Genomic DNA, 27932 nt, shown 5'->3' on the forward strand with positions numbered 1-27932 from the left:
AATTTGGAGACCAAAACTGCACACAGTACTCCAGGTGCGGTCTCACCAGGGCCCGGTACAACTGTAGAAGGACCTCTTTGCTCCTATACTCAACTCCTCTTGTTACGAAGGCCAACATTCCATTGGCTTTCTTCACTGCCTGCTGTACCTGCATGCTTCCTTTCATTGACTGATGCACTAGGACACCCAGATCTCGTTGAACTCCCCCTCCTCCTAACTTGACACCATTCAGATAATAATCTGCCTTTCTATTCTTACTTCCAAAGTGAATAACCTCACACTTATCTACATTAAACTGCATCTGCCATGTATCCGCCCACTCACACAACCTGTCCAAGTCACCCTGCAGCCTTATTGCATCTTCCTCACAATTCACACTACCCCCCAACTTAGTATCATCTGCAAATTTGCTAATGGTACTTTTAATCCCTTCGTCTAAGTCATTAATGTATATCGTAAATAGCAGGGGTCCCAGCACCGAACCTTGCGGTACCCCACTGGTCACTGCCTGCCATTCCGAAAGGGACCCATTTATCCCCACTCTTTGCTTTCTGTCTGTCAACCAATTTTCTATCCATGTCAGTACCCTACCCCCAATACCATGTGCCCTAATTTTGCCCACTAATCTCCTATGTGGGACCTTGTCGAAGGCTTTCTGAAAGTCGAGGTACACCACATCCACTGACTCTCCCTTGTCAATTTTCCTAGTTACATCCTCAAAAAATTCCAGTAGATTTGTCAAGCATGATTTCCCCTTCGTAAATCCATGCTGACTCGGAATGATCCCGTTACTGCTATCCAAATGCTCAGCAATTTCGTCTTTTATAATTGACTCCAGCATCTTCCCCACCACTGATGTCAGACTAACTGGTCTATAATTACCCGTTTTCTCTCTCCCTCCTTTCTTAAAAAGTGGGATAACATTTGGGATAACAATATCTCATTGCATATTGTTAGTCCATTTATCTTTACCCCATCCCAAAGATCCTGAATGCTTTAATAAACTATAATAATATATGGCACAGTACTATAAGAAAATAACTGCAGATGCTGGTACAAATCGAAGGTATTTATTCACAAAATGCTGGAGTAACTCAGCAGGTCAGGAAGCATCTCAGGAGAGAAGGAATGGGCGACGTTTCGGGTCGAGACCCTTCTTCAGACTGATGTCAGGGGGGCGGGACAAAGGAAGGATATAGGTGGAGACAGGAAGATAGAGGGAGATCTGGGAAGGGGGAGGGGAAGAGAGGGACAGAGGAACTCTAAAGTTGGAGAAGTCAATGTTCATACCACTGGGCTGCAAGCTGCCCAGGCGAAATTTGAAGTGCTGTTCCTCCAATTTCCGGTGGGCCTCACTATGGCACTGGAGAAGGCCCATGACAGAAAGGTCAGACTGGGAATGGGAGGGGGAGTTAAAGTGCTCAGCCACCGGGAGATCAGATTGGTTAACGCGGACCGAGCGCAGGTGTTGAGCGAAGCGATCGCCGAGCCTGCGTTTGGTTTCGCCGATGTAAATAAGTTGACATCTGACATCTATCCAGTTTTTCTTCATATGAAAGTCCTGCCATCCTAGGAATCAATCTGGTGAACCTTCTCTATACTCCCTCTATGGCAAGAATGTCTTTCCTCAGATTAGGAGACCAAAACTGTACGCAATACTCCAGGTGTGGTCTCACCAATGCCCTGTACAACTGCAGCAGAACCTCCCTGCTCCTATACTCAAATCCCCTCGCTATGAATGCCAACATACCATTCGCATGGGGGGAGGGAGAGCAAGAGCGGAGCTGCAGGATATAGAAGAGGCCCTAGTGAGAGCCTCATCTATAATGGAAGAGGGGAAGCCCCGTTTCCTGAAGAATGAGGGCATCTCTGATGCCCTTGTGTAAAACACCTCATCCTGGGCACAGATGCGGCGTAGATGGAGGAATTGGGAATAGGGGATAGAGTTTTTGCAGGAGACAGGGTGGGAAGAAGTGTAGTCCAGATAGCTGTGCGAGTCAGTGGGTTTATAGTGGATGTCAGTCACTAGTCTGTCTCCTGTGGTGGAGATGGTGAGGTCCAGAAACGCGTAGGGAGATGTCGGAGATAGTCCAAGTATATTTAAGAGCAGGATGGAAATTGGTAGTGAAGTGTACGTAGTGACTGTTAGAGTAACTTGATTCATTAAATAATCTGTTGATGTCGGTTTTGATATTAACAGCTTTAGATATTAACAGTTTCTGCCCAGTTAAGTGGGTTACACCTACCAGCTACCAGGTGAACTGTTGGTACTTGAATGGAAAATGCCTGGTGTTTTATGAATATGGCAGCAGCTTGGGTTTACAAACCCCATGACCGGATCAGACTTTAGCAAGAGAGGAACAAGGCTAGAGATGTGACACAAAGTGCTGGAGTAATTCATCAAGTTGGGCAGCTTCTCTGGAGAACATGGATAGGTGATATTTTGGGTCGGGACTCTTCTTAAGTGGCTTGACCCAAAACGTCACCTATCCATGTTCTCCAGAGATGCTGCCTGACTTGCGAAGTCACTCCAGCACTTTGTGTTACTTTTGCCCATAAACTAGCATCTGCAGTTCCTTGCTTCCTTGTTGCTAGATTTAGATGTGATTGGCATAACGTTGTCAGACTTGGATATGAAACATGCGTTAACCAGTACAACAATGGCAGAGTATTATGAGGCGTAACACCACAGTGAGTACATTGGGAATTTGAGAGGATGTAAAAGTTTCCTTTAGATGGATAGATATTTAACAAAGAGATTTACCATAATCCATGGTTGGGGCATGAACCTTTGCTTTTAACACATTTCAGGGAGTAATCTACTTAAACTTCTCTCTGCTCTTTGCAGAGTTTTCCCATTCAGCATCACCGGTCATAAAGGCCAGATAACATAAGTCTTGAGTTTATTGTTGGGAAGGTTGGAAGTGAGAAGTCCGGGATGTTTAACACTACTGCCTTTTCTCTGTGAGGAAGCTCTGGCCTCATTCTATAGCCATGAAATCATGGTTGATATGGGAGATTCATGGTTCTGAACAGCTTTGTGCTGACTAAAATTCAGCAAGTGGTGCAGAATTTTTATACCTTGTTTCACACAGTTTAAAATACATATTTAGGGATGCAATTATATCTCGAATTTGTATACTCTAATTTGTGTTGATGAAGAGGATTTTGGAGTTATGATGCATAATGTAGACAAAACTGAAATTTAGATAGGCAAATTAAATCTCAGGCAATAATGTGATCCATAGATGAACAGACTTTGTAGCTGGCATTAGGGAGATTTTTATGTTTACCTGGTTATCAGTTTGAACTTCAACTCTTCACTTCATTTTTTTTTTTAAACCTTGGCATTGATTCAACTTCCATGTATTAATAAAAAAATATTTCACTTGTAATAATGCAGAATTGGCTGTATAAAAAGCCAACCATTCAAAATAATGAAGATCAATACAAAAAGCTGGAGTAATTCTGCGGGTAAGACAGCATCTCTGGAGAAAAAGAATAGGTGACATTTTGGGTCGAGACCCTTCTTCAGACTGAAGAAGAGTCTCGACCCAAAACATCACCTATTCCTTTTCTCCAGAGATGCTGTCTGACCCGCAGAGTTATTCCGCCTTTTGTGTCTATCTTTGTTTTAAACCCGCATCTGCAGTTCCTTCCTACACATTCTAAATAATGACCTGAAATCATTACCTTTTGTATCACAGAAGCAATAAACCATGAAAGGAAGATGTTCAGTCTTTCGAGCCTATGCTGGCTCCTCAGAGAACGACTCGTTGTTTTCCTCACATCCCATTACCCTGCAGATTTTTATCCATGAAATGTCTGTGCACTGCACTGTATAAAAATCCAGTGTGATTATTTCCTTTACAATTACAGATAGTGAGATCCAAATCGCTGCTGAAAAAACCTTTTCATTGCATTCCTCGTTTATCTTATTCCCATATATGAGGTGGTAACACCATTTCATCCAATTAAATGAGTACTATTGATATCTATGTGCATACAAAGTGTAAAACTTGTCAGCATTTGTTTACTACATGAAAAATGCAAGAATCTAAACTTAAATATTACACTCACAAATCACAGAATTGTTCTTTGGAACATTCCAGCTAACTTTACTCTCCCACAAGGCAGATAGCTCTGCAGATTATTTCAGATACTTATCCAGGTCCCTCTTAACTATCATCCCTGGCAGCGCATTCCAAGCCTTAACCACTGTAGCGTTTTGTTATTTTTTGTTCTTTTACCAATTACCTTCATTCTATGTTCCATGGCTGTGGACATTTCTATCCTGTACGAATAGTTTCTCTCCATCTACTCTCCCAAATCCATAAATGACCACAAATAACTCCACAGGATGCCCTTGCAACATTCCCTTTCCTAAGGAGAACAATCCCAGCTTCTACAGTCCATCCGCTTTCCTGAAATAATATAGGTAAATCTCTTCTTCACCCATCCTAAGGCCTTCATGTCTTCACCAAGATTTGGCAGCCGGATCAAGACACCATATTCTGAGTTTTATAAAGGGTTATGATGTCTTTTTTGAATTTGCACTTAAATCATAGAAACAGAAACATAGAAAATAGGTGCAGGAGGAGGCCATTTGGCCCTTCGAGTCAGTACCGCTATTCATTGTGATCATGGCTGATCATCTATTTGTAAAGATCAGGATGCCATATACTTTTTTAAAAAGCATTTTCTCAACACCTGCATACGTTCAGTAAACCATCTACATAAATCACTACCACCTCGAGAACTCTGTTCTCATACCACTTTATATAATTGTGGCCTCTAGTTGTATTCATTCTTCTCATTTTCCCTACTGTGGCTTTCCCATAGCTATTCTAAAGCTTATGATCGTCATTACTTAAGTGTTCACCCATTCATGCTTGTTCCTCATGGCCTAATGGCATTATGTCCGAAAATACTGCCTTCCTTGTGGAAACGGAAATGTATTGATCAAAGAAGTTCTCTTGAACATGAAAACTTTAGAATCTCCTCTATGGCTTTGTTAACTTCTCCCATTGCTATCCTGTGTACATGTCCCCCACTTTCATTCTAAGGCATTTTTACATATAGGTATTACATGCAAATTTGTTCTCAATATTTCTCCCACTAGTTAGCGCCATATATACTGAACCTGGAAATAATATAAACACGCCTCTATTATTTCTTAACTCTCACGGAATAGATTTTTATTGGACATTCATCCTCACTCTCCATCACCGCAATATTTCTCTTTCCCAACATTGTCACTCCTCCTTTCTTTCACTATCCTGAAACCACGATCAAAATTTAGAACCCACATTAAAACAAAAATCAGGTGCATATTAATGTCATAGCCTCATATTCCCAGGAGGTTACTTGCATAGTTTATAGCAAATGACAACTGTTGGAAAAAAATATGTAACTTTGAAATTCTTTTCATCAAAAGTTTATAATATTATTTATTTAATGATTGTAAAACAAGCTTTTCATTTTCATCTGCAGATGATTCCAAAACCCTTACAGGCAGCAACTCAGGATCCAGAAGATTCAACCTGTTTTTATTGGTAATCTGAATTCGACTGGTCTGTTTATTTCTGTGCAGTTGTTTTAGTTTCTCAGAGGCGTCGGCCTCACTGTCTTTGCAGGTTTTATTTTCTAAAGTATCGCCTGATCGAAATAGTGATTCTATGAAGGTGTTCTTCTTATCATTCCTTGAAGGTGACCGAAGGTGGTTCTCGGCTTTCTCACTTGGTCCGTCCCCAATGTGTTGCCTCAGTTCGTTCATCCGACTACAGAGCTTCCCAAAGGATGGCTCGTAACTGCAAAAGGAAGCGCCCAGGTCCGGCAACTCCTTGCTTTCCGGCTTGTCTTGTCGCTTTTTGATGTTAGTTTGGGCCGCATAAGATAGTTGGCAAACAGGAAGTCCTTGGTGGAGGTTCTCGGTTTGTTCAGTAAATCTGTAACGTCTTCGGAGCCTGGAAGGAGTTTTAATGGAGCTCTCTAACAAAGAAAAAGATTCATCTATTTCCTTGGTATCATCCAGCGAGGTATCGTTTCCAGCTTTCTGCTGCTCTGTTTCCTTCAAGTAATTGATTTCCTCTTGTTCTAGGTCTCCACTTTCAAGGACTTCCTTGAAAAATAGGGCAACTCTTTCTTTCTCCTGCTTTTCCCATCTATCCTTTTCCAGGTTTTCCAAGATATCTTTCTCGACCATCTCCTTCCATCTCCTTTCTGCCTGCTCGTATTCTGATGAGTAGGTGGACAAAAAATGTACATTTATTAAAATTTTTATAAATGGAGGTAAATAATTTGGCATCTGTAATCTTGAAATGGCAAAATCTCAATAGCATCTGCAGGGGAATCAAGAACCAGAGATCATGGTTTTAAGTTGAGAGGGGAAAGATTTAATAGGAACCTGAGGGGCAACTTTTTCCCACAGAGGGCGGTGGATATATGGAATGAGCTGCCGGAGGCTGTTATCAGGCAATGAACCAACCTACCACAACCGAGAGTAGTGCTGAACTACTATCTACTTCTTTGGTGACTCTCGGACTATACTTGATCAGATTTTGCTGGCTTTACCTTGCACTAAACATTATTCCATTATCATGTATCTATACACTGTAAATGGCTCGATAGTAATCATGTTTTGTCTTGCTTCTGACTGGATAGCATGCAACAAAAGCTTTTCGCTGTACCTAAGTACGTGACAATAAACTAAACTAAACTAAAGGAGGTAGTTGAGATAGGTACTAGAGTCGTAGGATCATACAGAGTGGAAACTGGCCCTTCGGCCCACCGAGTCCGCGCCAACCAATGATCCCCGCACATTAACACACACTAGGGACAATTTACACTTTTGCCAAGCCAATTAACCTACAAACCTGCACGTCTTTGGAATGTGGGAGGAAACCGAAGAACTCGGAGAAAACCCATGCAGTCACGGGGAAAGCATACAAACTCTGTACAGACAGCACCCGTAGTTGGGATCGAACCTGGGTCTCTGGCGCTGCAAGTGCTGTAAGGCAGCAACTCTACCATTGCGCCACTGTGCCGCCGTACTTGGCAGGGCTTGATGGGGCTGGTGCTACCTCACCTCCTATCTGTCCATCCAGAGGAAAGGGACAAAAATTGTCTGAAACCACTTTAGGAGAATAAGCGAAGCAGACAAATTGCAGCAGTAACCAAACACAAAGATCCCATGAACTACAGCCACGTATCCCTGTCAAATACATTGCTGTGTCAGACAAGAATTCAGTTAAATCAGCAACAGTTCAAAAGCCAGGAACAAGAAAGAGATGAGAGAAGTCTACTCATGGGCTGAGAAGTTGATTGTCAGCCTTGTTTATACAAATGCCGTGGACTCGCTAAACAACTTGATGCTAACGAGCTGAACATTAAATGAGAACTAAAACACAAAGTGTTGGAGTAACTCAGTGGGTCACGCAAATCACTGGAGGACATGGATAGATGATGTTTCGAGTCAGGACCCTCCTTCAGACTCTTGTCTGTTCAATCTAAAGAAGGATTCCGACCCAAAACGTCCTCCAGAGATGCTGCCTATCCCAGCGCTTTGTATTTTACTCAAGGTTCCAGCATCTGCAGTTTCTTGTAGCAGCAAATGAGACCTAATTATTTCTCTTTTCCATTTTAATTGAAAATACCTTTGCTAAGCTTACATATGAAGGAAGAAACAATGCGCACTTAACTTTTAGAATATTTCCAATAATTTTATATCCTGGCTTTTGAAACAAGATGGCAATTCCCTTTAGCTTTAACCAGGCACATACATGTATACCAGAGATCTCTTTGCAATCTGACACGGTTATGCATTTTTTAATTTACCATAACATTTGTGAAGGCTCCTAGTCCATGAAGGTTTACTCACTGCCTGTATTCAGTGATCCTCAGGGCAAGCTTCCTCTATATATAAATTCACAGAGTTGTACTGCACGGAAACAAACCCTTTGGCCCAACTTGCCCATGCTGACCATACATATCGAAATAATAATAAAAAATATTGGCACCACCTAGCGTCTCGGGGAATATAACTAATCCCTTGGAATTAGTCCACAGAAATATCCTGGATATATTTTTTTCTCAGGTACCTTCTAAATAAGGTTTCATAATAACATCATAATAACATCAATCTGAAGAGGGGTCTCGACCCCTGCCTGTTCTGCTGAGTTACTCCAGAATTTTGTATCTATCTTCATAATAACTTTGCTGCTTGTCTTGTCTCTTTGTGCACAATGTTTCAAAAAATGTTGACTATTCTTCAAAGTACTACTTTTGACACTAAAACTATTTTGGATCCCTGTAGTGGTGAAAGAGTGACAATTATTTCTGTCTTTCAACATGCTGCGCATGTTTGAAGATAGTGTGGAGAACGGTGGGCTAGTTATCTTTAACGTTCCTGGTAGCTTAAGGCCTGAACGTGCAGGTTATGCATGTGGCAGGAGAAAAACAACTTGACCAAAGTAGTAATTTGGATTTAAAAGCTTGTCTGTTAGGTCCCTAAGGTAATAGATAATCCCCAGTCAAGTTGAGAGAGATTGATGCACAAAGTTCAGGAAAATAATATTTACATACAGTATGGAAATTTGCATGAATACTGGCATTACCAGTTAGACTTGGATTTTGGCAACAGAGTGCTGGGACCAAATTAGTCTAACTCAAGTATCTGAACATTTTTGTGTTATATGTTTGTGCATGTATCACAAATAAAGGGAATTTTATGATCTATAATATTGTGTGCTGAAGCATTTGATGGAGTAAACAATGTATTGTACCGGGGCCATCTGCCCTCTTGCTTCCTATGAGTTCCTACCTTTACCCCGTATATGTCAGTGCCCTCTGCTCAATACACTGCTTTTGCCTCGTTTAATCTTCTTTGCATGATAGTGTTAAGTAAGTTTGCCCATCTGTCTATTCAATGATCTCTTGTGGTTGGCTGGCCTATTCACAGGGCCTAAACATTGGGTTCACTCCATATTTTGTACTTTGTGCATGCTACTTCATTGTGGGTATGGCAATCATGAAAACCAATCTCCCTACCATTGACTCCATCTACACTTCATGCTACCTCGGCAAGGTCATCAGTATAATCAAGGACAAGTCTCCCTCTTCTCTCCTCTCCCATCGGTCCAGAGGTATAGAAGTATGAAAAATCACACTTCCAGATTCAAGGACAGTTTCTTCCCAGCTGTTATCAGGCAACTGAACCATCCTACCACCAACTAGAGAGGGGCCCTGAGCTACCAATGCCTCATTGGAGACCCTCAGACTATCTTTAATCTGACCTTTCTGGACCTTATCTTGCACTAATCGTTATTCCCTTTATCCTGCATCCGTACAGTATATGTGGACGGCTTGATAATAATCATGTATAGTCTTTCCGCTGACTGGCGAGCATGCAATAAAAAAGCTTTTCACTGTACCTCAGTGCATGTGACAATAAACAAAACTAAACTAAACTACTTGTAGCAACAGTGACTAATCAGAAGACACCAAGGGGTAGTTTGCAAAATTAGGACATGCTGACGTTTAGAAATTTGTTGGCACTATTTCTCCCTCTAAGAGAGTAAAACCTGAATTGCACCTTTTACAGGAGCTCCATTTTTTTTTAGGCATACAGAGATACTGAAGCCATGGCACCTGTGAGCTGACCCATGAGAAATGCATCTCACACTATTAAAACCAGCTTTCCAAAGCAGCCGCACAAGGGAAGGAGGTAAAGGTGCATGATGACCTCGGGGAAACCTCCATCAGGCATCAAATTGTTGGCAAGCAATGGCTGCCTCGCCAACAATCTGTCTGTCCTTTCTACTTTTTGTTATTTTTAGCATGTGTTAAAAGTATGTTTTAGTGTTCCTTGGTTTGTTTTATGTGGGGGGTGGGGGGGGGGAGTTGGGGGAAACTTTTTTTCACTCTCTTACCTCGACGGAGATGCATTTTTTTTTTCCCGTATCGTATCTCCGTCCCCACAGTGGCCTAACATCGTGGAGTTAGCGGCCTTTCCTGGAGACCGACTTGGCGCTCCAAGCTGCGGGAGTCTGTGGGACTTTAACATCGCGGAGCTTGCGATCCCTTTGCCGGGGATCGAAGCTCCAACCGCGGGACCTGTGGACTTTAACGTCGTGAAGCCCGCGCGGTCTCTGGTAAGAAGAGGCCAACTCGGGAGCTCCATGCCGCGGAAAGAGTTTCAACCACCTCGACGCAGGAGTTTCGATCACCCTGATGGGGGCTTCGATCGTCGGCTGCGGGGCTTTGATCGCCCCGACTGCGGATGGTTTGACTGTGGTAACTCAAATTTCACTGTACCTTAACTGGTACATACGACAATAAACTGGCCTCAAAACCATGAATTTATTGTCACATGTACCGAGAGAAGCTTTATATTGCGTGCTAGTCAGTCAGTGAAAAGACCGTACATGATTACAATCAACCCACAATATGCAGATACAGGATAAAGGGAATAACGTTTAGTGCAAGACAAAGTCCAATATAGATATATTAAAAGAATATATTCTTTTAATATATAAATAATATATTAAAGTTAGTTCAAATGTCTCTAATGAGATAGGTGTAAGTGTGCAGGAAGGAACTGCAGATGATACATTGCAGATGCAGGTTTACATTGAAGATAGACACAGAATGCTGGAGTAACTGAGCGGGACAGGCAGCATCTCTGGATTGAAGGAATGGATGACGTTTCGTTTTTTTTTTCCTCTTTTTTTTTTCTCTGCTGGGTGGGGGGCTTCAATGTCGGGAGCCACGACCGCCCCGACGTGCAGCAACAGCGGCAGCGTGTTCGCCCGCCCCGGATCGCGGGGCCTGGGTCGGCCCGCTGCGGACCGTCCGGCGCGGCCTGCAACCACAACAACCTGACCGCGGGAGAAGACGGCAGGGGAAGGGAAAAGACATTGTGGCCTTCCATCACAGTGTGGAGAGGACTGGAGGAGACTCACTGTGATGGATGTTTCTTTGATGGATGTTTCTTTTTTGTGTGTGTTTTTGGGGTTGTGTAAATTGCCTATTTTAATGCCTTATTGTGTAATCTGCCTATTTTAATGCTTTTATTGTTGGACTGTGGGTGACTGAATTTCGTCCAATTTGGATGACAAATAAAGCTATCTTGAATCTTGAATCTTGAATCTTGAATCTCCAGTGATGCTGCATGTCCCGCTGAGTTACTCCAGCATTGTGTGTCTATCTTTGAGGCCGTTGGGAGGTCAGGATCGTGCCAGTTTCAAGGACAAATCAGTTGCCTGATAACAGCTGGGAAGAAAATGTCCCTAAATCTGGAGGCATGCTTTTTCAAACTTCTGTACCTGTTGCCTGATGGGAGGGGGGGGGGAAAGGGAGTGACTAGGGTGAGACTGGTCTCTGATTGAGTTGTGCTAATGAAAAATATGGAATGATTTTCACCATGTAAAAATGATAGATATAAGCAACTGTACAAGAAACTCCTCTTCCCATTCCCATACTCAACTATCTGCCCTGGGCCTCCTCCATTTTGGCAGAGTGTGGCCACACGAAAACTGGAGGAACTGGAGGCTTGGGTGGGTAGCTTACAATTCAACAGCATGAAACTAAGTAGTGGGGGGGAGGGGTTGACAAATTGTGAATATGAAGATGAGGTAAAAAAAAGGGAATACAGGAGATATTGCAAAAGACTCTCGGAAAAATGGGAACAGAAGTTCTAGAGGGGAAAAGAAATTAAGGGCAGGGCCAATTGTGACCGATGTGAGAGGGGAGGTGAATACAGAAGTTAAAGTGTTGTACTTAAATGCGCGTAGTATAAAAAATAAAGTGGATGAGCTTGAGGCTCAGCTTGAGGCTTGTACTGGAGCCTACCAGGGAGAAGGCAATTCTGGATTTAGTGTTGTGTAATGATCCTGATCTGATAAGGGGACTAGAGGTAAAAGAGCCATTAGGAGGCAGTGATCACAACATGATAAGTTTTACTCTGCAAATGGAAAGGCAGAAGGGAAAATCGGAAGTGTCGGTATTACAGTATAGCAAAGGGGATTACAGAGGCATGAGGCAGGAGCTGGCCAAAATTGACTGGAAGGAGGCCCTAGCAGGGAAGACGGTAGAACAGCAATGGCAGGTATTCCTGGGAATAATGCAGAGGTTGCAGGATCAATTTATTCCAAAGAGGCGGAAAGACTCTAAGGGGAGTAAGAGACACCTGTGGCTGACAAGGGAAGTCAGGGACAGCATAAAAATTAAGGAGAGGAAGTATAACATAGCAAAGAAGAGTGGGAAGACAGAGGATTGGGACTCTTTTAAAGAGCAACAAAAGTTAACTAAAAAGGCAATACGGGGAGAAAAGATGAGGTACGAGGGTAAACTAACCAATAATATAAAGGAGGATAGCAAAAGTTTTTTTAGGTACGTGAAGAGGAAAAAAATAGTCAAGGCAAATGTGGGTCCCTTGAAGACAGAAGCAGGGGAATTTATTATGGGGAACAAAGAAATGGCAGACGAGTTAAACCGTTACTTTGGATCTGTCTTCACTGAGGAAGATACACACAATCTCCCAAATGTTCTAGGGGCCGGAGAACCTAGGGTGATGGAGGAACAGAAGGAAATCCACATTAGGCAGGAAATGGTTTTGGGTAGACTGATGGGACTGAAGGCTGATAAATCCCCAGGGCCTGATGGTCTGCATCCCAGGGTACTTAAGGAGGTGGCTCTAGAAATAGTGGAAGCATTGGAGATCATTTTTCAATGTTCTATAGATTCAGGATCAGTTCCGGTGGATTGGAGGATAGCAAATGTTACTTTTTAAGAAAGGAGGGAGAGAGAAAACGGGTAATTATAGACCAGTTAGTCTGACATCAGTGGTGGGGAAGATGCTGGAGTCAATTATAAAAGACGAAATTGCTGAGCATTTGGATAGCAGTAACGGGATCATTCCGAGTCAGCATGGATTTACGAAGGGGAAATCATGCTTGACAAATCTACTGGAATTTTTTGAGGATGTAACTAGGAAAATTGACAGGGGAGAGTCAGTGGATGTGGTGTACCTCGACTTTCAGAAAGCCTTCGACAAGGTCCCACACAGGAGATTAGTGGGCAAAATTAGGGCACATGGTATTGGGGGTAGGGTACTGACATGGATAGAAAATTGGTTGACAGACAGAAAGCAAAGAGTGGGGATAAATGGGTCCCTTTCGGAATGGGAGGCAGTGACCAGTGGGGTACCGCAAGGTTCGGTGCTGGGACCCCAGCTATTTACGATATACATTAATGACTTAGACGAAGGGATTAAAAGTACCATTAGCAAATTTGCAGATGATACTAAGCTGGGGGGTAGTGTGAATTGTGAGGAAGATGCAATAAGGCTGCAGGGTGACTTGGACAGGTTGTGTGAGTGGGCGGATACATGGCAGATGCAGTTTAATGTAGATAAGTGTGAGGTTATTCACTTTGGAAGTAAGAATAGAAAGGCAGATTATTATCTGAATGGTGTCAAGTTAGGAGGAGGGGGAGTTCAACGAGATCTGGGTGTCCTAGTGCATCAGTCAATGAAAGGAAGCATGCAGGTACAGCAGGCAGTGAAGAAAGCCAATGGAATGTTGGCCTTCGTAACAAGAGGAGTTGAGTATAGGAGCAAAGAGGTCCTTCTACAGTTGTACCGGGCCCTGGTGAGACCGCACCTGGAGTACTGTGTGCGGTTTTGGTCTCCAAATTTGAGGAAAGATATTCTTGCTATGGAGGGCGTGCAGCGTAGGTTCACTAGGTTAATTCCCGGAATGGCGGGACTGTCGTATGTTGAAAGGCTGGAGCGATTGGGCTTGTATACACTGGAATTTAGAAGAATGAGGGGGGATCTTATTGAAACATATAAGATAATTAGGGGATTGGACACATTAGAGGCAGGAAACATGTTCCCAATGTTGGGGGAGTCCAGAACAAGGGGCCACAGTTTAAGAATAAGGGGTATGCCATTAAAACGGAGATGAGGAAGAACTTTTTCAGTCAGAGAGTGGTGAAGGTGTGGAATTCTCTGCCTCAGAAGGCAGTGGAGGCCAGTTCGTTGGATGCTTTCAAGAGAGAGCTGGATAGAGCTCTTAAGGATAGCGGAGTGAGGGGGTATGGGGAGAAGGCAGGAACGGGGTACTGATTGAGAGTGATCAGCCATGATCGCATTGAATGGCGGTGCTGGCTCGAAGGGCTGAATGGCCTACTCCTGCACCTATTGTCTATTGTCTATTGTCTATAACATAGAATTCTCCAATTTTAGATAATTTCAAAACCCTCCTCCTCCCTCCACTTTTCACCGATGGAAGAATCTGAATCATAGAAACATAGAAAATAGGTGCAGGAGTAGGCTATTCGGCCCTTCGAGCCTGCACTGCCATTCAATATGATCATGGCTGATCATTCAGCTCAGTAGCCTGTACCTGCCTTCTCTCCATACCCCCTGATCCCTTTAGCAAAAAGGGCCACATCTAACTCCCTCTTAAATATAGCCAATGAACTGGCCTCAACTACCTTCTGTGGCAGAGAATTCCACAGACTCACCACTCTCTGTGTGAAGAAATGTTTTCTCATCTCGGTCCTAAAAGACTTCCCCCTTATCCTTAAGCTGTGACCCCTGGTTCTGGACTCCCCCAACATCGGGAACAATCTTCCCGCATCTAGCCTCTCCAACCCCTTCAACCAATCAACAAACCTGGGACTCTAATGCTTGGAGCACAGGAGAATGAGGTGTGATCTCATAGAGGTGTATAAAATCATGAGATGAATCAATCGGGCAGACAATCGGTAGAGGAATAGATCGGGTAGAATCTCTTGTCCAGAGAAGGGGAATCGAGGAGCAGGGCACTTTGGTTTAAGGTGAAGGGGGAAAGATTTAATAGGAATCCGAGGGGTAACTTTTTCACACAAAGGGTGGTGGGTGTACGGAACGAGCTGCCAGAGGAGGTAGTTGAGGCAGGGACTGTTGCAATGTTTAAGAAACAATTAGACAGGTACATGGATAGGACAGGTTTGCAGGGTTATGGGCCAAATGCAGGCAGGTGGGACATGTTGGCCGATGTGGGCAAGTTGGGTCGAAGGGCCTGTTTCCACACCTTGTGAGTCTATGACTAAACCTCTCTTGTAAGCAAAGAACACATTGTTTCAAATAAATGCTTACAGTGTAGGTGAGTTACCGCCGCTGGATTTTAAAATGGATTAGAGACGTACCTTTCCTTAATTTCTCTGCCTCTAATTGTATTTCACTCTCTTCCTTTTCCTTTTTTTGTTGCCGTTTTGATGCTCTGCTATCTTCATCGTCAACTTCTTTCAGCGGCTCCTTCTGTTACAGGAATACGTTTTCCGGTCGTTAATATATAAGCTGCAGGCCACATTACAGATGACATAATAAGGAAAGCAAATCAGATTCGTTACCTCACTGTGAACAGCCTTCTTCTCGAGGGTTGGAAGAACAGTGTGAAGAGATAAGTTGATGGGAGAAATGAATTCTTCCGTCTGTATAGCTTTGGCCACATTTGCTGTGTAACAAAAGGCAACAATGAATGGAGCTGCAGGAAACCTGTGGAATCTACGAAAGGTCAGATCAAAGAGAAATTTCTATGTGTTCGCTTTTATTCAGTTAAAGCACATCCACGAATAGCACCACTAATTCACTTACAATTTTGCTTGAAGTGCAGCCAAATTAAATGGACATTGCCTTACGTACGAGAGTATTTTATTGAACATGAATGCAGGTTGGGCAAGGCTAACCACCATATCAATCACTAAAAAGTGACACAAAATAAAATAAATGAAATGTAAATAAAGGCCAATTAAATGCTATAATATTTGTGCATCCATATAGGGAGCCGGGGGCGGTGGTATTTGGTGCCATTTTTAACTATTTCCTGGGCTTTCATGGTTCACGCTTGATACATTAGAAATGATAACACTGGAACTGAGGAAAATCATTCTCTTTGTTAACAAGTCAGGCAGAATGTTTTTGGACAAGCAGCAAAAGATTTATGGGATCGTTTTGATGCCACCCAAAGTTGGGCGACATATTCAGAAACTAATTGGATGGTACTAAGGGACAAATTTGATGGATAAGTAAATAAGATGGTTAAGATCGATTGTAATCATGTATTGTCTTTCTGCTGACTGGTTAGCACGCAACAAAAGCTTTAAAAACAGAAAATGCTGGATATACTCAGCAGGTCAGGTGGTATACATGGAGAGAGAAATGGAGTAAACGCTACAATTAAATGCCTCTCAAGGTTACAGAAGAACCGCTTATGGTTACCTGTCTGGCTCTCCATTCTATCTGACATTCCCTTTATTCTTTCTTCCCTCCCCCTTCTCTGCAGTTTAAAATTAATTCAAACTTTTTCTATTCTTGTGTGTCTTTGATTTGTGGGAGAAAGCTCATTCAGCCGAAACGGTAGTTTGATTTTGCTGTTTAAAATGCTCGTGGTCCTCTGTTATAGCTTTGCCTGCAAAGTACACTGGACATGTATTTCTCTAGACTTGTTCTTTCCCACTCCATGATTGAATTATGGTTAATCCCATGCTAGATAAAAATAAGAGAGAATGGAATATAGCTTGCTTTATATCCTTTATCAAACATTGTGAATATCTTATCTATTGTTGGTATTGAAAACATTATTCATTGATAAATGATCACAATGCCGAACATTTGTGGACACCATAATGGAGAATTCGGCAGGGCTGCAACCATTTGCATTCATAGGATTAAAATAAAATCCATTTTATTTCCAGATCTCTGTTTTTGTGTGCCTTCGATTTGTGGTGGTACAAGGGCACCCCCTACTGCATAATGTGTAGCAGTGCACTGAAATATTGCAGCCACTCAGATTCTTCAGCACTTCAACCACAACCCTCTTATCAATTCACAAGAGAAATCTTTTGGAAAGAACTGCAGATGCTGGTTTAAATCGAAGATAGACATAAAATGCTGGAGTAACTCAGCGGGACAGGCAGCATCTCTGGAAGGAATGGGTGACATTTCAGGTCGAGACCTTTCTTCAGACTCAAATGGAACAAGAGAAACATGATCAATTGCTTGCCCTGCCCTTTTCTGTATCACTTTTTCCTGATAACTGATGGAGATATTTATCAAAGACCCAACCATTCCTAGCCACGCTCTCATATCACTCCCACAATCGGGAACGATAGGAGCCTGAAAACCGTGACTACCGGGTTCAGGAATAGTTTTTTCCCAACAACATCAGGCACTTGAACACTACACTACACAACACAACCCTCAACTATGAACTGTGGACTGTCTTTGGTTGCACTAAGGACTTAAGGTTTCTTTGCACTGGTATTAATTTATAGTAATTTCGTCTATCATATATTATCTATGTGCATTGTGTTTATGGGCCTGTTAACTAAGAATTGTGTTGTCCTGTTGTCAATACATATGACAATTAAACATTCCTGACTCCCTTGAATTTTGAAAGATAATTTTCTTTTGGTTTCCTGTATATTTTCACTGAAGCAGAAATATTGATATAAATAAATGTGATGAGAAAGACACACAGACAATTTTTTAAACATATTTTTACATCAATCATGCACTTGCAGCGTCGGAGACCCGGGTTGGATCCCGACTATGGGTGCTGTCTGTATGGAGTTTGTACGTTCTCCCTGTGACCGCTTGGGTTTTCTCCGAGATCTTCAGTTTCCCCCCGCACTCCAAAGACGTACATGTTTGTAGATTAATTGGCTTGGTATGAGTGTAAATTGTCCCCAGTGTGTGTGTAGGATAATGTTAGCGTGTGGGGATCGCTGGTCGGTGGGGACTTGGTGGGCCGAAGGGCCTGTTTTCGCGTTGTATCTCTAAACTAAACTAAACTAAACTAAGCAAGTGAGCACAGTGCCACAGCATGCTTTACTCATTGAAGTGACAAGGACACCACTGGCACAGCCAGCGTTTATCCCCTTATCCATGGTCCTTCTGCTGGACATTGAGGAGCTGAGTCCATTAGGGACAATCCTCAAAGAACGTCACCCAAAGGGGCCGACCATCGATCACTGTGAAAGCTTTTCACTGTACCTCGGCACACATTAAATAAACTAAACTGAAACTGGGGCCACATGAGTAAAGAAATTGGGAGAATTTCCTACTGTGTAGAATTCTAACGATGCTGAATGCATAGACACAAATAATGCATTGAGAGTTTTGCTCAGTTTTTGTTTTGTTTGTATTATTTATCTCTAATAAAGTTTATTTTTTGAACTATTAAAGCAAAATTCCCTTTTCACAGGCCTTTCCACAGGGGAAATATAATGAACTAAAGGTGGCACAGTGGCGCAGCTAGTAGAGCTGTTGCCTTACAGGATCAGTGATCGGGATTTGAGCCTGACCTTCGGTGCTGTCTGTGTAGAGTTTGCACGTTTTCCCTGTGACCATGTAGGTTCCCTCAGGGAGCACCGATTTCCTCCCACATCCCAAAGACATGAGGGTTTGTAGATTAATTGGCCTCTGTAGGGGGTGGATGAGAAAGTGGGATAACAGGGAACTAGTGTGAACAGGGGATCGATGGTCGGCCTGGACTCAGTGGGCCGAAGGGCCTCTTTCCATGCTGTACCTCTAAACTAAATTATCTAATCGCATTGCCGTGTGGGTCTGGAGTGATATATTGGCTTGGCCAGATCATAACCTCATATTTCCTTATCTATAGGATATAGGTGAACTTGTTGGGGCCAGGTGATATGACATTGGACTGTTGGTGTGTTTGGGGCTGCTCCTGACCCACGACAACTGCTGCAACAAACACTAACCTGTTCCCAGCCGACCTGTTGAAGTCCAATTATGATAATGGAGCCTTGCTGAAGACGGGATCGACTCATATCATGCAACCTGAAGAATTCATTGCCTACCCCGATTTAAATTTTCAACGCCCTCCATGAATAAAGAATGCTGTGGCACTGTCACAGCTGATGGGGGGGGGGGGGTCATGGAGGACAGGGGATAGTACTGAGGCCATAGGGGTGCAAATTGAACTCACAGCCTTTTTGATGCAAAGGCATGGATGCCATCTACTAACAAAGCCAAATTAACTCCAGTGCTGGAATATGTCTCGAATCAAATCAGAGTTTAGGTTGAAGAATCGTGACAGAATGCTATTGAATAACATTATAAAGAATATGAATGCATTCTGATTGATCTACCTTTGTGTCTTGGTGTTGATGTGTTATTCTTTGTGTTCCGATTAACATAGATATTTCTAGCATCCAAGAGCCTTTCTTTGTCCTGAAAATAAATTAAAATCCTTGTCAGACATATGCACACTATAATCATACATATGAACTATCATCTAAAAAGATATTCTGTACACTTATTGTTCAGAGCGGGCTTTTAAAAGTAGGAGCCACAAAGTCTTTCCATACCAGGACATTTTTGTTCCTGATTTTCTGCAAAAAGTCCTGACTTTAATTGGCCTATGCTGGGAGACAATACATTTCAGGTTATGCAGTTGATGAAGAGCTGGCTTTGCTTAAAGGAGAAGGATATTTTGAGAGCAAACCAAATCATTTGTTCTGGTTTAACTGAATGAATGGCTGCAAATCGAGACAGACTACAAGAGCAAACTGAGTAGAAAGGAAATGCAGATGCTGGTTTGTGCCGAAGGTAAATACAAAGTGCTGGAGTAACTCGGCGGGTCAGGCAGCATCTCTGGAGCAAAAGGACAGGTGACGTTTCGGGTCGGGACCCTTCAGTCTGAAGAAGGGTTCCGACCAGAAATGTCACCTTTTTCTCCAGAGATGTTGATTGACCCACTGAGTCACTCCAGCCACTTTGTGTCTATCTAACAGGTCAAACTAGCAACCTGTCCTCTGGGCAATGATGTGGCTTGAGAAGGACCTATCTCTAAGGAAGGGCAGGGTTATAACAAACATTGTTTTGAGTGAAGAATATTTGTGAAAAGTCATTTTTTTATTAGTTTGTCGCAGAAACCCTAAAAAATCTTGATTTTGGTTTTATATTTGCCCCAGATGCTAAAGTTCACCAATGTCAGGCATCGAGAGTAACTTTATAATGAAATACCCAATGAATGTTGTTGGCATATACATGGAAACTATCTCCACAGTTTTGTACACACATATAGAATATCAGGAGAACCTTATACACTTCATTGCAAGTCAATCATCAGAACTACCATTCGTGGTTCTGCTTGGCTTGCCAATGTGACTTCAAGATACATTAACTTTTTAATTTGTTGATTTTTGCACATGCGGCCCAATGCCTGAGGGAAAAGACTCCAGTTGGTGGTATAAATACAGTGATGTACTTGCTGATGATGCAAAGCTGCCACAATTTATTAACTTCTTTACCAATTGTGTGGTATTTATTTGCAAAGAATGTGAGGCATGTGGCTGAATTGTTAAGCTGGTCCCTCTATGTACCAATGAAATTAAAAGCACATTCATTTCCAGATCAATACCCGATAACAAGAGTTAATCTGAGGCAAAACCCCTGAAATAAGTGTTGTGGATCTGACCATGATCAAATAAATGTGTTGTGGAGTTATTTTTCCCCTCATGGCCCACCTTGGAACAATGTGAACGAAAGGAAATTTATTTCCCTGGCAAACAATTTTCACAGCTATAAAGGTGGGGCTGAGAACTCAGAATTATTTTATTTTGAAATAGCTACCGCTTTTTGTGAATGCACAATCCATATACTAAAACTCTAGTTTGTTTGTTTGTTTGTGATCGAACTACAGCCAAAACGGTACACGATAGCGCAACAATTTTAGGCCCACCTTACTCACCGTCGACGCTTTAATGGTAATGCAAGTAGTTTTACTGAAATTGGTGTTATATTTTTTAAGTTATCCACATTTTAAAGTTTAAATCTATCTCCGAGGGAGGGGGAGAGGATGGAGGATAAGGGGGGTTGAGGGGGATGGAGTGGGGGGGGGAGGTAGGGAGGGGGAGAGGAGGGAGGATAAGGGAGGGGGAGAGGAGGGAGGATAAGGGAGGGGGAGAGGAGGGAGGATAAGGGGGGGTTGAGGGGGATAGAGTGGGGGGGAGGGGAAGGGGGAAGAGGGGGAGGGGGGAGGGAAGGGGAGGAGGGAGGGGGAGGAGGGAGGGAGGGGGAGGGGAGATGCAGGAGAGGTTTGGGCCCAACGGGTCCACTTGGTCTAGTGCTTTATGAAAGGCAAGCTAAGAAAATCCTACGTTCTACCATTGGTTTCTCCTCAGCTTTGACCACAGCTGCAATGTGTTTGCACACGGGTATTGGGCAATGGAAAGCCTCAGGCTTAAGTCCTGTGCCCTGACTGAGACTCAAGCCTGATGTACAATTTTGTGGGCCAAATGGCAGCGAGCTGCTCAACCCTAAAAAGAATGGCACCTCAATCAGCATCAGGGGAGAAAACTGGGCGGAAAATGATTATTGAAGAAGTGTCGTCACAATAGAAGCACCTCAAGGGAAAAATAGCATAATTAGCTTGCATTAGTTTTAATGAATGGAAAATTGTGGGGAGCACATATGGGTTCCATGCTAACTATGGGCGAGGCTTACTGTCATCACTAGGCATTCTTAAAATAGCCTCTTTGTTTGCATTTAAGGCCTATTTGCAGATGTTAGGTGAGACATAACAGTAATGTGAAATATCTGAGGCAAGTTAACATGTACCTATTGAATCTCGCAACACTGCCACCTTGAAATCTTGAGAAACTCTTACGCCCAACAGATCTGCCCAACATTATCAACAAAGGCCTAAGAATATGTTGCTCGAGGATTTCTTCAGTGTGGAATGGCATAAACAGTAGGAAGCTTATGGAACATGGTCTATTGCCCTGTTAGAGACTGACACTCCAATAAAAGACCCAATTTAATCAGAATTCCTCTCTGGCCAGAACTGCATCAGGCTTTGCACTCACTCTGCACTCTGTCTGTATAACAACATGAAAGAATCCCTGTGAGTGAACAAGACAGAATTTGCCCACACTTCCAATAAAGACACAGTGATGGAGCAGGTAGGGATACAGAATATTTCAGCCAATGGTTTTTCTCTGACTGGTGCATTAGAATTATAGATTGACACCGTGTAAAATACAAGCCCTTCGGCAAAACTCCTCCATGCCAACCAAGATGTCTGTCTGAGCTAGTCGCATTTGCTTGTGTTTGGCCCATATTCCTTAAGACTTTTTCTATCCATGTACCTGTGAAAATTTATTTTAAACATTGTTGCTGTATCTGCCTCTTCAGCTTCCTCTGGTAGCTCGTTCCTTACACCTTTCATCAACTATGTGAAAATGTTACTCCTTAAGTCTCTTAAATATTTCTCCTCGCACCATAAATCTGGACTTCTGGTTTTTAGACTTCCCTACCCTGGGAGAAAAGACAGTAACCATCCAGATTGCCTATGCCCATCATATCCCTCCATGAGGTCATCCCATAGTGTCCAGGGAAAAACGTCCTAGCTTATCCAGCCTCTCCTTCAAATTCAAACCCTCCAGTCTTGTGAATCATTTCTGCACCCTTTCCATTCTAATTACATTCTTGCTTCAGCTAGGTGATCAGAGCTGCACGCAATACTCCTAATGTGCCTCACCAAAGTCTTGCACAGTTGTAACATGACGTCCCACCTCCTGTACGCAGCTCCATGTCTGATGAAGGCAAGCTACCACCTATCGCCCGCCCCTGTGTTGCCACTTTCAGGTAACATGTACCTGTATCCATATGACTCTCTGTTCCAAAATATTCTCCAGGGACCCACCATTCGCTGTGTAAGTCCTACCCTGGTTTAACTTACCAAAATGCAACCCCTCACACTGGTCCACGTTGATTTCCAAGATCCTGTTATGAGGCTGAGATGATACTTCACTGTCTACAACACTACCAATTTTTTGCCACCATCAAACTTACTAACCATATCAACAACATTGTCATGTAAATGGTTAAAATAGATGACGATCAACAATGGACCCAGTGCTGTTTACTCTGGAATTCACTCAACCAGTGCCAATGACGCTCTTTGTAGAATTACTAACCTTGTTTATATCATTATGAGAACAGGCACGGTAAAAAAGAACATTATATTTATAGTTTGTAGGAAGTATTCAGATACAAGGCTTAATTCGTAAAACATAAAAGTCTCCGTGAGATTGTACTGTGTATGGAGAACATGGATAGGTGATGTTTCAGGTCGGGACCCTTCTTCAGATAATAATGTTCACTTGGGAACCTCTGCAAGTCATTACTCTTATTGTAATGGGGTTTTATTTAAAATGCCGGTCACCAGTTTTAAAGTAGTATAAGAAAATAACTGCAGATGCTGGTACAAATCGATTTATTCACAAAATGCTGGAGTAACTCAGCAGGTCAGGCAGCATCTCGGGAGAGATGGAATGGGTGACGTTTCAGGTCGAGACCCTTCTTCAGACTGATGTCAGGGGGGCGGGACAAAGGAAGGATATAGGTGGAGACAGGAAGATAGAGGGAGATCTGGGAAGGAGGAGGGGAAGGGAGGGACAGAGGAGCTATCTAAATTTGGAGAAGTCGATGTTCATACCACCGGGCTGCAAACTGCCCAGGCGAAATATGAGGTGCTGCTCCTCCAATTTCCGGCGGGCCTCACTATGGCACTGGAGGAGGCCCATGACAGAAAGGTCAGACTGGGAATGGGAGGGGGAGTTAAAGTGCTCGGCCACCGGGAGATCAGTTTTGTTAATGCGGACCGAGCACAGGTGTTCAGCGAAGCGACCGCCAAGCCTGCGCTTGGTTTCGCCGATGTAAATACGTTTCCTGGTATTCTGGTGAACTACAGTGAACAAAGGCCTCTGGAGGAGCAATGGTTGGTGTCCAAATATGGTGCTGTGGAATGGACATTTTAAGACATTATAAGCTAATGTGATTAGTTATCAATAGTTATGATTTTATTGATGGGATACAAGCATCATTCAGAGATCAGCCAGAGATCCCCTCCTGGTGTGCACTTCCAATGGTTTTCAATGGAAAATTAGCGTTGGTGAGGGAGGGCATCATCGTTGGCGACTATGGCCAACGAGAGGTCCAAGTCCCCTGCTAAGACCCGAATAAAAACATGAGAGTGGTGCGCAGTGGAGTAGTTTACAACACCCTGGGTCAGCAGGGGAGGGGAGGGGAGGTAGTGTTAGTGGGAAGAGGAGTTCCAAGAAGGGGCTGCAGTTTGGAGGAAGAATGGTTAAGAAATGGAGTACAGAATCTTCCTTCGCAAAACGACAGGCACAAACGACTTTGTCTTGCACAGTATCAAAATCAGGCCTGCATTTAACTAGTCTTCAGCTAGTATTAATATTGCAACTTTCTAACTGGTGATTTACGAGAGTGCTTATATTTCTCACTGTTGAATTTTTAAACAAATTGATCACTTTTCAATGGGTCAATTAAAGCAATACCGTCAGCATTTGGTTCAGATGCCGTTGCTCCAATTGTAGCTTCTTTATCTGATCAAGTGCCTCCCGTGTCTTTCTGTGTTCTGTAGCCAGCTGATGATTGAAACTTTTACCTTTTAACTCCAGAATTTTCTCCAAGTCCTAAAGATACAGTGAAAAAAATAAGCACCTGCAGGAAAACCACAGGAATATACTGCCACTGAGGACAAAACTGTGCTCATACATCCCCTTACTTTCCTGAACTGCGGGCTCATCAGTGGAATAGTTCCACAGCCACATGCAACCTTCTGATCAATGGGTAATCGAGCTGTACATGCGTAATAGGCAGACCTCAGTCTGAAGAAGGGTCTCGACCCGAAACGTCACCCATTCCTTCTATCCAGAGATGCTGCCTGTTCCGCTGAGTTACTCCGGCATTTTGTGTCTTTAATATACAGACTATTCTGCTATGGTGGCATCACAATCAAAGGGCTCACAACTGAAACCAAACTATCTGAAGGGCTTATGTAGAAGTCCCAAAATCTGTTGGATGTAGGACACGACACGATATGACACGATAGAACTTTATTTATCCCAGGAAGGAAATTGGTCTGCCAACAGTCATAAAACACAACGAGATCCATGAAACGTGAAATTAAAGTGACGAGTGGAAAGTCCAGGATTGAGGATGTGTAAAGATTGGGGAGGAGGGGGAAGGGGAGTCAGTCTACCCCACGACAGAAGTGGGAGGTGTTGTACAGTTTGATAGCCGCAGGGAAAAAGGATCTCCTGTGGCGTTCTGTGCTGCATCTTGGGGGAACCAGTCTGTTGCTGAAGGTGCTCCTGAGGTTGACTAGTGTGTCATACTCTGTTAGATATTTAAATCACAACATCAGTGATCTTTCATACCACGTATTTATTCACAAAATGCTGGAGTAACTCAGCAGGTCAGGCAGCATCTCAGGAGAGAAGGAATGGGCGACGTTTCGGGTTGAGACCCTTCTTCAGACTGATGTCAGGGGGACGGGACAAAGGAAGGATATAGGTGGAGACAGGAAGTTAGACGGAGAACTGGGAAGGGGGAGGGGAAGGGAGGGACAGAGGAACTATCTAAAGTTGGAGAAGTCAATGTTCATACCGCTGGGCTGCAAGCTGCCCAAGCAAAATATGAGGTGCTGTTCCTCCAATTTCCGGTGGACCTCACTATGGCACTTGAGGAGGCCCATGACAGAAAGGTCAGACTGGGAGTGGGAGGGGGAGTTGAAGTGCTCAGCCACTGGGAGATCAGGTTGGTTAAGGCGGACTGAGCGAAGGTGTTGAGCGAAACGATCGCCGAGCCTGCGTTTGGTTTCGCCGATGTAAAGAAGTTGACATCTAGAGCAGCGGATACAATAGATGAGGTTGGAGGAGGTGCAGGTGAACCTGTTCCTTCTCTCCTGAGATGCTGCCTGACCTGCTGAGTTCCTCCAGCATTTTGTGAATAAATACCTTTGATTTGTACCAGCATAAATACCTTCGATTTGTACCAGCATCTGCAGTTATTTTCTTACTCTTCATACCACGTAAATCAGTTTCTTGTTTAAATATACTTTATTCATCAAACTAGTAATACAGATGACTCCTGCAGAGGCATGGGTGGGTTGCAGAGTTCATTAACACATTAAACCAAGAATTCGCTAGGCAGTATGCGTTCATTAACATATTGATCTAATTACCCCTTGCATGCAGGAACAGTGGTTATCACCTTTAAGCTAATCAACCCTTAGGCATCCTGCATCATCTCCTTTGCGTATAACATGCAGACCAAATGGCTATCAGCTTTAAGCTAATCAACCTTTATACGTCACATTGAATCGTCTTCTTTGTGTATGAATATCTTGTTGTGACTTCAAACTTTGGAGATGTGATCACAGCCTTTGACTGAGACGAAGAGAGTGGAAGTTTTGTTGCCTCCATCACAGTGAAGGGGTGTTTGGTGTTTGGAGTCACTGTGATGGACGTTTGTGTTGGGGTCATGTGTCTTGTGTTCTTTTTTTTTGTGTGACTGCTAATGTAATTTTGTTCGGTACCTTGGTACCGAATGACAAATAAAGCTCTGTATTCTGTATTTTCCGCAAGTAAAATAAACCTACTGTAGATGGCTAATGATTCGGGTCCTTTGTGAGTCGCGACTTCAACACTTATCAATGTCCTACATCGATGATATGGTATGTCGAGGAATACTCTCTGGAAGTTCTACAGGTGTACGGTAGAGAGTATATTGACTGGCTGCATCCCAGCCTAGTTCGGCAACTCGAATGGCCAGGATCGAAGGAGTGATGGACACTGCCTGGTCCATCACGGGCACTGACCTCCCCACCATCGAAGGGATCTATAGGAGGCACCGTCTCAAAAAGGCTGCCAATATTTTCAAGGACCCACACCACCCTGGTCACGCTCTCATTTCACTCCTGCAATTGGGAAGAAGGTGCAGGAGTGTGAAAATGGTAACATCCAGGTTCAGGAACAGTTTCTTCTCAACCATCGGGCTATTGAACATTACAAATCCCAACTAAACTCGGAACTACAAATTGTCCGGGTTGTACTATGGACTTTAGGCTTTGTTTAGGGTTTATGCATTGTATTGTTTTTTTAAAATTTATTGAACTATTTTTTAATTTGTTTATTATATTATCTATTGAGCACTGTGTTTACAAACCTGTTGCGCTGGTGCTGCATGTAACAATTTCATTGTTCCGCATCGGGACATATGACAATAATGACACTCTTGACATATGATCAGCCAACTCAGTCATAAGATCATAAGTGATAGGAGTAGAATTATGCCATTCGGCCCATCAAGTCCACTCCTCTATTCAATCATGGCTGATCTATCTCTCCTTCCTAACCCCATTCTCCTGCCTTCTCCATCCTGAACCATAAACGTTAGATTTCACCCTCCTCTGTTGCACTAACCTCTCCCACTCCATTTTGTGCCAATGTTGAATTGGGTCCCCCACAATGGGAGTGTGGCCAAAAACATCTTTAAAACATGTCGTGGACATGCAGTAAAATGGGATGTGGGCTGATTGTAGTAAGACTCTTGTACTCAAATCCTCATGCAATAAGAGACATTGGACTATTTTTTCTATGAATTGCTTGCTGGACTAGTGCGTTAATTTGCAGTTATTAGTGATTTTTACCCGTGTAAAAAGCGGTGCTCGGCTCATAAGAAGAAGTTAGAACGCAGGAAGCAAAGAAGAAAAGAGACTCTTGAAAATCAAGAACAATGGATACTATATCATCACCCATACCTCTGTCACCTGTGTGGAAGGAACTGTTCAAGCCCAGAATGGACTAATCAGCCACCTCTGTACTCATCGTAACACGGTCAACTAGATATCAAGGTCACTAGATATTTGAATCACAAAAGCAACAACATGTTTTGTGTTTCTGTGAATTATGCAACTGAAGTTAATATGCATCTTTCACAAGCAGTGTGATGGAGACCAATATTTTAAATATTTTAACGCCATCAAAGAACTTAGAAGTATAGAACGGTACAGTACAGGAACAGGCCCTTCGGCCCACAATAA

General features: G+C 43.1%; 1 protein-coding gene across 1 annotated transcript in view; it reads right to left on the minus strand.

The window, feature by feature from the left end:
• Positions 1 to 5446: 5446 nt before the first annotated feature.
• Positions 5447 to 27932, minus strand: part of LOC144598459 (lebercilin-like protein) — a 34730-nt gene continuing 12244 nt past the window's right edge. Inside the window, exons 3-7 of the mRNA XM_078408601.1 lie at positions 24382 to 24519; positions 19162 to 19243; positions 15400 to 15503; positions 15196 to 15307; positions 5447 to 6237 (exon numbers count right to left, since the gene is read on the minus strand). Coding sequence (XP_078264727.1) covers positions 5447 to 6237; positions 15196 to 15307; positions 15400 to 15503; positions 19162 to 19243; positions 24382 to 24519 — 1227 coding nt within the window. The remainder of the gene's footprint in view (positions 6238 to 15195; positions 15308 to 15399; positions 15504 to 19161; positions 19244 to 24381; positions 24520 to 27932) is intronic.

This window comes from Rhinoraja longicauda, chromosome 12 (assembly GCF_053455715.1).
Source record: "Rhinoraja longicauda isolate Sanriku21f chromosome 12, sRhiLon1.1, whole genome shotgun sequence".
In the NCBI taxonomy this organism is placed as follows: Eukaryota; Metazoa; Chordata; class Chondrichthyes; order Rajiformes; family Arhynchobatidae; genus Rhinoraja; species Rhinoraja longicauda.